At 36.6% G+C, this 14,594-nt stretch overlaps 1 protein-coding gene across 1 annotated transcript in view; it reads left to right on the top strand.

Annotated features, from left to right (window-relative positions):
• Nucleotides 1-14,594, top strand: part of LOC124362858 (sodium- and chloride-dependent neutral and basic amino acid transporter B(0+)-like) — a 133,195-nt gene that overhangs the window by 46,481 nt on the left and 72,120 nt on the right. The window contains exon 2 of the mRNA XM_046817720.1: nucleotides 2,976-3,389. Coding sequence (XP_046673676.1) covers nucleotides 2,976-3,389 — 414 coding nt within the window. The remainder of the gene's footprint in view (nucleotides 1-2,975; nucleotides 3,390-14,594) is intronic.

The raw sequence follows: 14,594 nt of genomic DNA, 5'->3' as shown, positions 1-14,594 counted from the left end.
CATGATACAGTTTTCGCTTCGCAATCCACGTTGTCTACATTATACTATATCCTCGGTCCAGTCTATGAATTATATAAGTATATATAATCAGTATCGTATACCTTATCAGTGAGAAATGGTTGCGATGTCCCCTCGACGATTTTCTGTCATAAAAATTGCATTTAGTGTCTTGTGTTTTGCTTTGTGACCTAGGATAAATAAATAGGTTTGTCTTGTTGCCACGAAGTTGAAATAAGAAGTGTTTTTAATGTTGTAATGGTTTCACTCTATTAATGTAAACAAATTTAAAATATTGGTTAAAAGAATATAATACTATGTTTATAGTCAATACATTTAACTGGCTCTTTAAATTCAGATTACTTAAACTTTCTAAACCAAGGTGGGAATTTTTGCTGCTTTAATAATACCAGTGGAAGGATTCACGAAATAAGAATAGGCCTATGTTCATCCTAGGAGCAATAGGCATTTCCGTGTCAAGTTTCATTACAATTGGTTGAATAGTTTATATGTGAAAGCAAAACAAACAAACAAAGACACTTTCGCATTTATAATATTAGAATTAGGATTGTATCCAGGATGTTTATAATATGTAGAAGGAACAAGTTTGCATCGTGGCACAGAAACCAGGGATTGTTCTTTACTAACTGTACCTATTTATTTTATTTCATTATATACGGCAATTTATAATACATTGTATCTAAGCTATTTATAAGACGTAGGGCTACAAGAAGCAAGTTTGTGTGCGACATCAAACCGCCTGACCACATGATAAACTGTATCTTGACTATTAATAAGGTTTGCAGTAGGCCTACATATGCTGGTCTCACACTTACTTGTATTATTGCAATGAATGTATTGATTGCTTCCTGGAACTTGTGACATGACAAATAGGTAAAACAAGGCTTCCTACTCACTCTGGCTGAGACATTCCTGTTTACGATTATCTAACTGTCACTATACAGTACTACAATAATATGAGTTTCTTATTCATGAACCTTTAGTTACGTGTTCAATTCCAACAGTAGGTGTTCAAGCACTTATGCACACTTGTTATTTTATAAAAATGTGACTCCAACATCCCTTCTTTATCTTCTTTTAAATCCGTATTGCATTTAAGAATAAATAAAAATAATACAATTGGATTGAACATGCACTCGTATATCGGTAACTGGAACTCTAACAACTGCTCTCCTTCACATTACACTCGCACATCGTATAAACCTGAGGATATAATAAATAAATCATAAAGAGTAGCTGTAAGGTATTATTAAAGCCTCGGTATCTTAGCACATCACACTGTTTTTGACATGCAGCCTCGCATTCGTACACGCTCATTATACACGTCCGCGCACTTACATACATATCCATGTTGAATGTAACTTGTTATTTAGAGATAATAAAGAAAACTCATTAAACTCCCCTTCAGCTTGCCAACAGTACAACCAACCGTCCCCTACGCAACAGCAAGTACTACAACACGTCACCGAGACGAGTGCGCTCGTGCGAGTTTTTGAGTTTACTTTAAAACTAACAAGCAGAAATTGTAACAGATGCAATAAATACTGATTTTTATTCAGAAACAGATAACATATGTGTTTCGACGAATGTGGCTTCAGATATACGGGTGTAATGTCAGAACAAAGTGTTCTTCGTCTTCTTCTTGTTTACAAAGTGTCGAAACATTGCTTACATAATGAAATTCTTAAAATATTTCGGTCACGATATAGAAAGCCATCTTTAGTCAACGGGTGTTAAACTGAAACTACCGATAATACGCATGCTAAAGGGGCGGAGCTGTATTGTAATTGGCTGAAGCTTAACCAACCAAAGACCGTAAACAGCCAGCTTTCCGGCAGTTTGACACTATTGTCTTTGTTGAAATAATTTTGTTTATTGATTATCGCTAAGGTTTATTTTATCATTAATACTTTATATAAATAATTTAAGATTATATTTGTTTGAATATAGTATCATAGTAGAGAATTTTTGTAAGTAGCTTTGTTGAATTGTATTGCATGTTTGGATTTGAAGAACTCTTCGAGCTTGTAGCTTGAACTCTTTTTACATAGGAATTGAGGGAAGTACGTAATATTTTAACATTCTCCAAAATATCTTACATTCAAAATATTTTCTATAACTGTAATGTTATGTGGGATTACTTAAATTTAACAAATTAAGTAAACACTAACTTACCAAATGAAATAATTTGGTGTGTTAACTTTTACCACATTTACTTACAAATACAGATGATAAAGACACAAGATATATTTTATTAAATTAATCACACATTTCACAGTCCATAGTGACCACTAACATAGCTACAGATAACCTGCAAGCGCAAACGTAGCACAAGATTTGGAGCATACTGGAATTGGACACTTAAAACAGGCTGGCAGTTCATATATATTACAGACACGTACATTACACTGGCGTACAGCATACGAGCATAGCAAACTTAGTACACGCTTCAATAATACTGGTATTGCAAACTTATCATTAGCTTGAAGTAAACGCGCAAGAATAACTCAAATAGCACAAAATAACAATTCATGGACATGGAATCAAAAAGTCTGATTCACGCTCCATGCGGAGAGTGCCCCTTTATAATTGTAGTGAGTTATGCGGGCTTAATTCTGCTTAATTGTTGCTACAAAATAATTGTGTACCGATAATAGTCATGCGGATATTGCAAGAATAAATAAAGCTTTCTCTCCTTCATGAAGTCATTAACAACATTTTTAAGGATTAATTTTGAATTTTTAAAGTAAGATTTAAAGTTGCGATAGTTATCGATCTTTGTCTATTTCTTTACGGTGTTTTCGTTCAAATTAATTTAACACTAATTGGCTACTTGAAAAGTATGTAAACGATTAGAAGGTAGTGTTTCTGTTGTCATCGGGTTTTTCATCAAGACTGTTACTGGAAATGTATTTTATTTATTTTTATTCAAATTTAAGGAAGCGTTTCTGTTGCAGGCTTCAGAGCCGAGTGAGGGGTTGTACCCGAGGTCGCGATTCGAGGGAGAGGTCACTCCTGAAGACAAAGATGATGTCGGTGAGGGGAGGAAGGAGGGGGAGGCGATCTCAGACTCCGTGGCGTCTGACGAGATCACAGGCGCTTTCCGGTTCCTGTGCGACTATCGACTGCCCCCCACCCCCTCCCCGGAGTGGGCCCACTCACCGTCACGCTCCCTCAGTACCGGTGTGGCGCCGTCCCTGAGTGTGTCGGAGCGCGATATAGAGGGGGACTGTGGTGTTAGTGATAACAGTAGTGTGAGCGGCGTCACGGGGGCGTCTATTGCAGCCAGCCGGGGGGTTGGAGCCCCCCCTCACACCCCCATGGGCTCCACCACCAAACTCATAGCAGACTCAGCTCGCGTGCCATCCAGGGTAAGTGTACTTTATTATCACAGCATGAGCACACGCATGTCTTTAAAATTAGTAAAAACACTGAATATTTAATTTATTTAAACCTTTTTACATCAATACGCCTGTAGGTATCTTAAGAAATGCTGTTCTAATATCCAAACTGTCATTAACTGTAAGTTTAAAGTAATATATTCTTAAATAACCAAGTAATAATTTTTTTTTTTTTTTTAAATGATGCAGCAATAAGCAACATTCAAACATACCTATACATCTTTGATAGTTGATTTTAGAGTTTGCTATAACAGTAAAAGGAGAGTTTTTAACCTGTAACTACCAATTATTATGTGAAATTGGTGTCATGTTTACAAATTTGCTATAACTTTTTACCGTAAAGAACTACTCCTTTTTTATGTTAACTAGTAGGTCTGCTATACTAGTCAACTACATGAATTCACAGTACAAAATTGTCAATAATGCAATACTGTCGTGTATAAAATGCTATTCCTTAAATATATTGTATGAAGTAAGTTTTTAATCAATAGTAACATTCTCGTTTAATCACAATGTTCGAATTAACACTATACATATTTTCGAATGATTTTAACTAATTATGAACAAGACACAGATTTCCTGCCAATAAGTTAAATACACTGCCTTAAGTCATTAATGTATTTCTAACTAAACCCCTACATAATCCCAGCCGTCCCTATGCCCTAATTGCCTTACCCGACTGGTCCGAACTTATTTTTCTATTCATAACTCAGTTCCCAACTTTCACGCGGTAGTAGAACCTATTTAAAGCCAGTATCCCCCCCCTTCCCAGCTCATCTTTGATTACACGTGTTTGGTGTAGCCACTTTCTATGATAATTCATTTACTATCTTTGAAAACGCATTTAACGATTGTACAATTAACGTATATTACCTCTAGTTTTCAAGTTTTAAATTGCTTGTGGGAAAATGTTAATCATTCCCAATTAATTTATAAGGTGAGTTACCCGATAGCTTAGGGGATTTATTAATTAAACGACACATTAAATTAATAATTTGGTCGATTAGTATCAGTGAATACTCTTACGAGATGAAACAAATGTTTTAACCCCTTGGGTTTTAAAACCCCTTACTGACTAAACAGTATTAAAATATTCTTCAGGCACTTCAGTAACCAGCACACAAAGCCCGATTGTACTGGTGGCCCAAGAGGGCGGTCCTAAACCAATTTATTCATTCCCTTATTTGTTTTTTTAGCTCTGAAAGAAGTTTTCAAGACATGATTAACACGCTTCCAAATTCCTCTTCGACAAAATCCTGATTTGAAAAAATAAAACATACCCTCTATTTTGAAGGCTATGCTAAATATAACACGTTCCACATATGTTAAAAATCCCGTACAGGAAACAAGGCTGTACAGTTTAGTTGGTTTAATAATAACTTTTAATACTCTCAGATGGCTATAACGGCAGTTAAAGTTTTTCAACCTGAATGAATTTTGGTTTTTAATCTACTTTGACGAGCTAAAGTAGACTCCTATCATAAATACGTTGGGTTTTCCTAGAAGGTGGAATGAATACGACTAATGAAAGAAGTACGTACCAGCGCGCAGTGTACTGGTGCTGGCGAGGGCGGCAGACAACGATAATGAGCAGGGTTCAATATACTGACGTCGCGTCTGGAGATAGCACCATATAGCTGTACTGTACCTACACCGGCAGTGATGTGCTTCGTTGCTCCAAGCTCGGTGCTGTGGATAATGAGGGCTAATACTGCCACAAGCGCACGCGCAGTGTATTGGTGCTAGCGAGGGCGGCAGACAACGATAATGAGCAGGGTTCAATATACTGACGTCGCGTCTGGAGATAGCACCATATAGCTGTACTGTACCTACACCGGCAGTGATGTGCTTCGTTGCTCCAAGCTCGGTGCTGTGGATAATGAGGGCTAATACTGCCACACGCGCACGCGCAGTGTACTGGTGCTGGCGGGGGCGGCAGACAACGATAATGAGCAGGGTTCAATATACTGACTTCGCGTCTGGACATAGCACCATATAGCTGTACTGTACCTACACCGGCAGTGACGTGCTTCGTTGCTCCAAGCTCGGTGCTGTGGATAATGAGGGCTAATACTGCCACACGCGCACGCGCAGTGTACTGGTGCTGGCGAGGGCGGCAGACAACGATAATGAGCAGGGTTCAATATACTGACGTCGCGTCTGAAGATAGCACCATATAGCTGTACTGTACCTACACCGTCAGTGATGTGCTTCGTTGCTCCAAGCTCGGTGCTGTGGATAATGAGGGCTAATACTGCCACAAGCGCACGCGCAGTGTATTGGTGCTAGCGAGGGCGGCAGACAACGATAATGAGCAGGGTTCAATATACTGACGTCGCGTCTGGAGATAGCACCATATAGCTTTACTGTACCTACACCGGCAGTGATGTGCTTCGTTGCTCCAAGCTCGGTGCTGTGGATAATGAGGGCTAATACTGCCGCTCGCGCATGCGCGCGCCACACGCGAGTCCACTGTGATCATCGGCGGCCACGTTTGTGTTTCCACTTACCAGAAGCTATTTATTTGACCTCAGGGCCTGTTTTAGAGTCAGGCCGCCACAAACTAGTGAGCTACATACTCGGTTCAAACCTCACCTCTAGGTTTCAACCGTTTTCTACTCAAGTATGATTCAAGGATTCACCTAGAGGGAAGGCTCACACGTGTCGACATTCTTGGTATAAAAGCAATTTATAAAACTGCTGATGTAATATTTGTGATAATGTTTAACGTATCTTACATTGGGCTACTCAAATCCTGCAATTTCCAAGTTGCAATATGTTTCTTTCTTGAACAGCTTTGTTTTAAGTAAACGAAATTATAATTTGTTATTCCCCACAATAAAGTAAAAACCAAAATATTACTCTACGAGCAACAGAAACTGTATCCTATGAGAAAAGGATCAGAATATAAAACTAAAGAAAGTATGGACGGGATCCTTGCTCTTATTAACTCAACTCCTACTCGTGGGTTGAGTGGATGGACCTATGCAGTCCCTACAGCTCTGGTGGTCTTCTTGTTTTATCTCCACAGTCTATATCGCTCTCTCAGAAATCCCCCTCGGATTCTTCAAATGTGAGTTACAAACTTACCGAAATCTCTATTTTTTCGTGTTACGCTTCAAGCGTATCATTTATGTACTTCGAGAAAACGAGTTTTTCACCTTAACCATGTAGCCTACTTTAGAGAAAGCGAAACGAATTCCACTCAATGCAAAGATCTCATTCAGCAGCAAGTGCCAATAACACACTAAAGTGCTAGTAATTAGTCATTCAATTACAAGGCGACTACAGAATTTACTTCGTCACTTTCAGACCAGTTACCACCTACCAGTTACTTATTTTTGCTACGACTCAAGGTTCTGCGTAACGCGATCGTATGACTCACACTAGCGAAGAAAGTGTCAGTGACCTCCTATCACCTAGCGATGGCAGTGATAGTACCTGGCCACGTGACAGGTCAGGGGAATTGTGTACAGTTGAAAGTCAAGGGTACACAGATACCCACTATCTACCCTTTCACCGTCGCGTAGCGACATAAGTCCGTCACCCGTCGTCCCGTGTCCGTAGAGGGAAAGTGAGGGATAGTTTCGACACCGGCATGATGTCCTCATCTGGCCGATTAGACAACACCAGGAAAGTGGTGGTTCTGAGGAGTTCGGCAGATTTTTATCATTAGTTCCACCAAGAACTGTGTTTACTGTCCTACTCTCACAAACTATTAGAGAGGTACTTGCATACAACACACCCAGTACACCGCATTGTAATATACAGTGTTTCAAGAAGAACTTCAAACAATAACTCTGAGCTTTACTGGTAAATTGGTCAGAATGGGCTGTGACTCGGAGATCGTGTGGTTCTAAGTTGGTTGGGATGGGAGCCCTGCCATGATTTCATTAACCAGTAGGCTACATCTCTTTTTGGATAAAGAACGTGTCTGAAGTGGCAAATCGCTATGAAGCAATATTAGATGTTTTATTATCAATATGCATAAGTTTAATAGTTTTCGGAATGTGTACATCATATTTTCATAATTTGTTAGTAATTCATTCTCAGAAATTAAGCATTTGTAAAAAATTAGAAACTATTTAGTACACATTTCGTTTTAAGGATTTCCTTACAGACCTATAACGTAATCGCATGACTAATGACGCTTTTGGATCTTTTTAACATGCTTCTAGATATGTGTTTAATTTTTTTGCGAAGTTAGAGCTGTCTGTCACTAAACCTAAAAAAGACTCTTAGGAAGGAACATTACTTTATTTAGTCCAGACTAGGATTTAAAGTGAAGAGAACGATCATCCTGAAATAACTCTCAAGGATGCAACCATATTTTTATTCACTCATCATTGTTCTGATCTTTGCGCTTTGAAGGTGTACAATAATCAGCTTAGATCCTTCTCCTCCATGGCATATGAGATGTGTCCTCTATGGCGGAACAGCTGGTTTATCAACTAGAAAGTCGCTGAGCAACATCAGCTGTTATGTGTTCTCGTAATCACCTGTGACCCAGTCGCATGGGTTTATCCTACTTCGGCCGCTCCTGCCTGCTGCTGCTGTGGGCTCTACCGCCCAAACGTGTTTCTCTTCTGCGGCATCTTCGGAATTTGGTGCCACCGTCCATGTCTGATGGTCTCCTTGAGACTTGAAAGTGTATTCTCCAGCGACCGACAGACAATTAGGACACGGTTTTATCAAAATCCTAGGTTTCTCCAATATGTTGTGTTTTTGTTAAAATAGCAAGACATTTGTAGGCTGAGCTACTAATATTTTTGAGTTTAATAGAAAGCAACTCGTTAGTTTAGTAATGTTTCCGAAAACTTCTTGCTATTATCTTGTATCCATTCCAGTAAATATTCTTCTTTACTACTTATAATTAACTTCTAGAAAAGAATATATGAAATCTAATCAAAATCTAAATGTTTTTTTTTCAAGCTAGTTAACTAGTGTTTGCGTTAACCCTTTCTTTTCCGAGCACATACATTTCAAATGTTGTGTAAATAATATTATGTTTATTCCACTTTAAAATACATACAAACACAAATGAAACATAATTACTGATACCTCTTGGAGTTTTAAACTCAAAGTTCGTGTGTTTGTTAGATGATCGGGTATTCTTGATGAAGGTAAGCAGTAAAATAAACTTTGAGGAAATTAGTGTACGAGAAAGCAATGTATTGTTATGTTCAATTTATTCTTGTTAAGTGGGAAAAAACATATTACTGCAAAAACACTCGATTATCTGTGAAAGAAGCGAATATTTCAAACCCAAACACTATATAATCAATACTCGTATTGGCATGATTTTTTAATTATTTATATTCTAAACTAATTTGAACTACTTTCTAATGCAACTGATCTGTTTTATAATTTCTTCAGAACTGTAATAAAGCAATGCAAACTTATTATCCCAAATAACGAACACAATTCCTGACGGTTTAAAACTTCAAGTATTATATAATTACTGCATAAAATGGTCCAACAATGAATAAAAATATATTTATATTTTCCCAACAATTATGGTTAAATATTCTGTTATTTCTCACATAATAAAATACTATTCAATTTGTTGTGATTGAAAAGTTCATACACGCTATGTTGGCTCACTATGAATTAAAATAGCCTACACTAAATAATACAAGTACAATAAACTCCTGTACTAATACTTAGTAGTTATTCTTGTAATTGGGCAATTGTTGATTTATCAATGTCCTGAGTTCCATAGAAGATGCGGCGCGCTGGGGTATCGTTCAGACAGTAATATTGTATTCATTCTTGACAGGATAGTTCAGTATTAATGTGTTATACCTCTGTTTTGTGCCCAATGAATACCAGTACAAATATAGATTTTGACCTATGTTTATGTTTAAAATGTTGTTCGGTCTTGAGCACTGAGAACCTTCAAGTGGTCGCCATTTGTGTTAGTTCCGTCACTAAAAGGCTAAGCGGCGATGTTTAAGTACTCTTCCGTCAACGCTGTAGGGTATTGATGACTTGGCCTACTTGCCGATAATCCTTGCTGCAAGGTCAAGTACAGACCGTACGTGAGTAGAGTAAAGACACTTGAAATACAAGTAAGGGGAGAGGCAATGTGTAGTAGAAGGGGGTTCCCCTCTCGGCGTTCTACCAGGTGATTACTATCTATAACTTTAAAATGTCAAGCTAAAACGAACAATCAAAGTCATCATTAAGAACGTTATATACTTATGTTTCTATTAATAGACATATTTCGTTATTAGGATCAGTGAAATAGTTTCCGATATCGATTGTCTGTAGCTGCTATATAAGAGTTTTATGGCGACCAATACCATCTGATCTAACACCTGAAACAAATATAACGGCTGAGGCCGAGGGTGACGGAACGTCATTGTCTTCGTCGCGCATGCGCATTAGAGCCATCATATATCGGCGCAGTGCGCATCTTTACTCTTTAATTCAGTTGTTATTCTTTATCAATACTCACGGTTAAATACAAAAACTGAGAACTGTTAAAGTGAATATATACACGAGTATACGCGCGCGCGCTTGTGTGTGTGTGTGTGTGTGTGTGTGTGTGTGTGTGTGTGTGTGTGTGTGTGTGTGTGTGTGTGTGTGTGTGTGTGTGTGTGTGTGTTAACGTGAAATAGTTTCATTTCTGTTAAGATCGTATATACAGTATGCGTATTACATGTTCAAATAATGTGAACTGTTACATTTTAATGAATTTAAACATTAAATTATCGTAATTTCGTATAGGACTCTCCATTACACTTCTTACATGTTTACTGTTACTGTACGATTTTGGACTATACTAGGATTTCGGTTTGGTTTTAATTATTTTCTCCTTGAGCAACTTTTGAAGGTACAGTGAGTAGTAGATTCTTGGCAATATTACTCTGTTGAGGAAGCGATTACTGAATTTGGGTATTAATATTATTGGAAAGGCTCTCGAGAAAGTCCTAATTTGAGAGCCTTAACAGAGAAATGATTTTCTTACAATCCAAGTAAGTGGTTAATATATTACGTATTATAGCAATGGTAATGGTAATAGGTTACTATTTCAGAATGAATATAAAGTCAAAAATAACGAAATTTATATTATAACGTTTTTAACAAACAACATATGTACCTTATGAAATTGTCTGACTGGATATTTTCTCCAAACTGCTTTAAAACAAATATCCAGATAACGTAGCTATGGTAGGATGGGTTAATTTTAATTGCAATTTTATTTTAGCTCCAGTTCACCTTCTTTTATTGCAGCTTCTGGTATTTGACAATGTCTCAGACTTGACTCCTGGAATCACGAGTGACGAGTCATGTTCGTCAGAAGAGATCCAAAAAAGTCGACGACGAAGAAGGATAAAACGAAACATTTGCGTCGTTTTGACATCAGACACACATATAAATAAATAGGTGAAGTGGTAGTGGCTTATCATCTCATCAGGTACACAATTGACACGATCTCTAAACACGGTGGAGCAACCGAGTTTTCTACACATAATGTAGCAATTGTAGGAAGGTTGTATTCCATTGAAATCTTAATTTCAAATTTGCAGACGCTGTAATAAAAGGAAGGTGAACTGGAGCTAATTTAAAATTTCAATTGGATCAACCCTATACATTATAACATAAACTATAAAACTGAGTTTCAAAAATAAATATTGGAAATTAGTTTTGCGCATCATATTTTTTGTTTCCAAGGGCAGTTGTTATGATTTAAAATAATGGCCTTGAAGTGTTCATGAAGTATTTTTATTTGATATACACATCTTATAATTCCGATTGACTGTAGTTGGGCAAAGGAGATTATAATGTGTGTATTGTAAACCTATATATCTTTCTAAGATAGAATAACTGTCCATCAATAATTAGCAATACAATGTTCACCGAGTAATTGAAGGATTTGTGTTTTGTTTTTATTTTTAATTGTGCTTTAAAAAAACTTAAACCACGAGTATGCCATTAAGACAGAATTATCCGATAATTTTCTCATTAGAATGTGTGTAAACAGTTTATATACACGCGAATGAACGATCGCAAATAGAGTTCTGCTTCAAAATTGGTGTTTAAACTTATACTAAATGTGTTGTGTTGTTTGTGAAACTTTTTTGTAATAAAATATTAACCCTAAATATCCAATTTTATAAGGTTAAAAGAGGCCATTACGGGATTATAATGATGTACACCAGACTGTACTTGTGCCGATTAGACATACATAGATAATTAATTAATTAAATACTGTTATTTGCCAATACGCGGACAATCGCCAGCCTCATATTACAACATATGGACGTAACTATGAGATTTAATGATCGTCTAAGGAAATGATGTGATGCGGCACCGTGACGTGCCGTTATCAGCCGTGCCTTTACCACGGAAGGTGGCAGCAAGTGGAGCGCGAGCGCGGGCGGCGCGATGTCCGAGGGCCGGTGGAGAAATTCGCTGCCGGGCACGGGCTGATTGACGGCGGTGACGGGGTCGAGGATCGTGAGAAGGCAAATTATACGAGGATGGAGTGAGTAACAGTGATTCAGGACTTATAAGGATAATTTAGCCCAATGATGGATGGGCCATTTCGGTTGATCATTAAATAAATTGGATGTTATGAAACAAACATTTTCTTTTGAGCAATTCATATATTTTGAGTAGCAAACCAATAGTAGCTTTGTATATTTCGTTAAAGTTAAAAATATTATATAATTTGAAAAAAATTCCTCAATAAAATATTTAAAATATTGTATAGTTGCGTGTTACTGTGAATGTACCAGAATACAGAGGCGAACCGAACACGGTAACGTAACAGTTACGTGTAACATGCTTGGTGCTGTGGACTAAATTGTGTAACATATACGCGGAACAGATTTTGTTCTTTGTATACCGATGCGCGTTACACCCCGATCCTCGGAGTCGTTCTTAACTGCTTGTGCAGAAAAAATGTTACTGCACATAATCTAATGACGTATCAAATAATCTTGGACATTAAATCAAATTACTGTCAAGGTTTTGATTGGTAAAGTAATTTTAATATTTTTGGAGTATTTTATTTATCTTAAGTAACATACTACATAATGTCAAATATTGCTTACTTATTTCTTATTTGTGATATAATTTCCGAATCAGTAATGGATACATCAATAATATTAAACGTGTTTACAATTAGGCAAGCCTTCAAGGTATGTTCATGAATTGATACTTGTACGTAAGGAATTAATTTATAAATTAGTCTTCAAGTTTCGTTTGTTGTATGAAAAATACATACTTGAGAATCTCGACTGTGTTGTCAATTTTCATCATTTTTTCTGATGCCAGAATTTTAAAAAAATAGAGGAATTTATTTGGAATAATACATTTACAGTAGGATTTTTGTGTAAATTAACAAAACAAACTACTTTTTAATGTAAAGAATTAATTAATGATTTTGTAAACCACAGCTTTTAGATGATAATTTGATGTAACTAGATAAAAACCTGTGAGATCAATGACACAATTCAAGTTGATACGGTAGGTATCGAAAAAAGTGATGAATCGGTTTAATACGCCGCCTCTGAATTTTGAATACAGTTTGACCTATCTCTGATTCATTCAGTTCGATAATGAATCCAGGGGTCTTTTGAGATAAACCTGGTGGATAGAAGACTAATTGAAGAGCTTGAACAACCCTTTCAAACTCCTCTTACCGAGTCTGCAATCTATAGCGTGTGAAGCTCCTGTTATTGACTGAAGCTGGTCAGGGAGCCTTATAAGTTCGGTGAATAACTGCTGTGATTTCACTCACTTCTTAACATGCTTAAAGAATAATTAAAGTATTTTCTTCGTAATCCTGAATTTTCCTATCTCATATAATTTGATCATTTATTTGAAATAGCGTTTGTTCGATAACCTGAGTTTTTTTCTTAATCAGCGCTCTTTAATAAGTTTGATGTTATTTATTTAACAGTTGGATTCACGATATGTTTACAATATTAGTCTGAACTGTAATATTAATATTTTACTATTTCTAAGTAATGGTTCATTTTTCATCTGTAAATTAGCACTAAGAAATAAAAGGTATGTTACTGTTAAGATAAAATCTTTCAACGTTATCTTCATTTTCCTGCGTTATTTACTTGATGGAGTGGTTTGGTTTGGTATTGAAGACGTTTTTATTACTTCCACAAAATTTTATTTTAAAAGCGTTTCGCTGGTTAAAGCATAATAAATTAATATAAACAGAAAACGATTAAAATACAATTTTAAACTTAACGGTAAAGTCCAACAACTAATAAGTTATAAAAATATTATGTGGAAAAATATAGTTTCGAATTTATAATTTTTGACTGGGTTTTTTCTTTTGCCAAGGGTTGGAAATTATTATCACTATAAATTATGGAAGGTCGATAAATAAATATTTTTTATTATCATGTATACATTTTGTTTCTTTCTTTTGGTCCATGAAGGTTCTAATAGTCCATTGATAATTAATAGTCCAGTAGCCGTGAGCCAATTTTAATTGTATAAGCACACATCATAGTTTGTCTTGAAGTTGATTGAATAATTTCTCATAAGTAAGAAATTGATAGTCAACCGAGCTAATTGTCGTTGAAATCAAAACTGTAGAATAAAAACTTCAAATGAATTTTTTTCCTCCAATCACAATTTTTATAGTGACATACTTAAAACAACAATCAGCAACATAAATAGAAGTGAAACCAGCGTTAGTTAACAATATACAGATAGAACTTTTTGTATAAAGTGACTACAGAGTTGTTTAACGGAGATGTACCTATTATATGTGTGTGTGAGACGGTCGGTTTTTATTATGTAGAGCTTAAATGCTTACACATAGAAATTGGATTTTACTTCTAGACCAAGTGTATATGTTACACTCAAACACCGAATTCGGACAATGTCCGAAATTTTTACTCACTCCGCGATGTGGACAACGTGAATTACCCACGTCGCGGAATTGAGCATTTTTTTCGGACATTGGCCGAAGCGAAATACCCAGAACGCGTTTGTGGGTAAGCGAAAGTACTCAAGAGACGAAATAAAACACGTTCATCGGAGATTGAGCCAAAACCATAATACCCATAAACCCGACGTGGGTAATCTAATTTGCCCACGTCGGGTTGTGGGTATTTGTAATTTGCGCAAACGCCGAAATCCGTTTCCCACAGTCCAGACGTGCAGGTCGAGACATGCGCCCCCCCCCCCACT

Source organism: Homalodisca vitripennis, chromosome 1 (genome assembly GCF_021130785.1).
Source record: "Homalodisca vitripennis isolate AUS2020 chromosome 1, UT_GWSS_2.1, whole genome shotgun sequence".
Classification (NCBI taxonomy): Eukaryota; Metazoa; Arthropoda; class Insecta; order Hemiptera; family Cicadellidae; genus Homalodisca; species Homalodisca vitripennis.
This window is presented reverse-complemented; position numbering and strand designations above follow the sequence as displayed.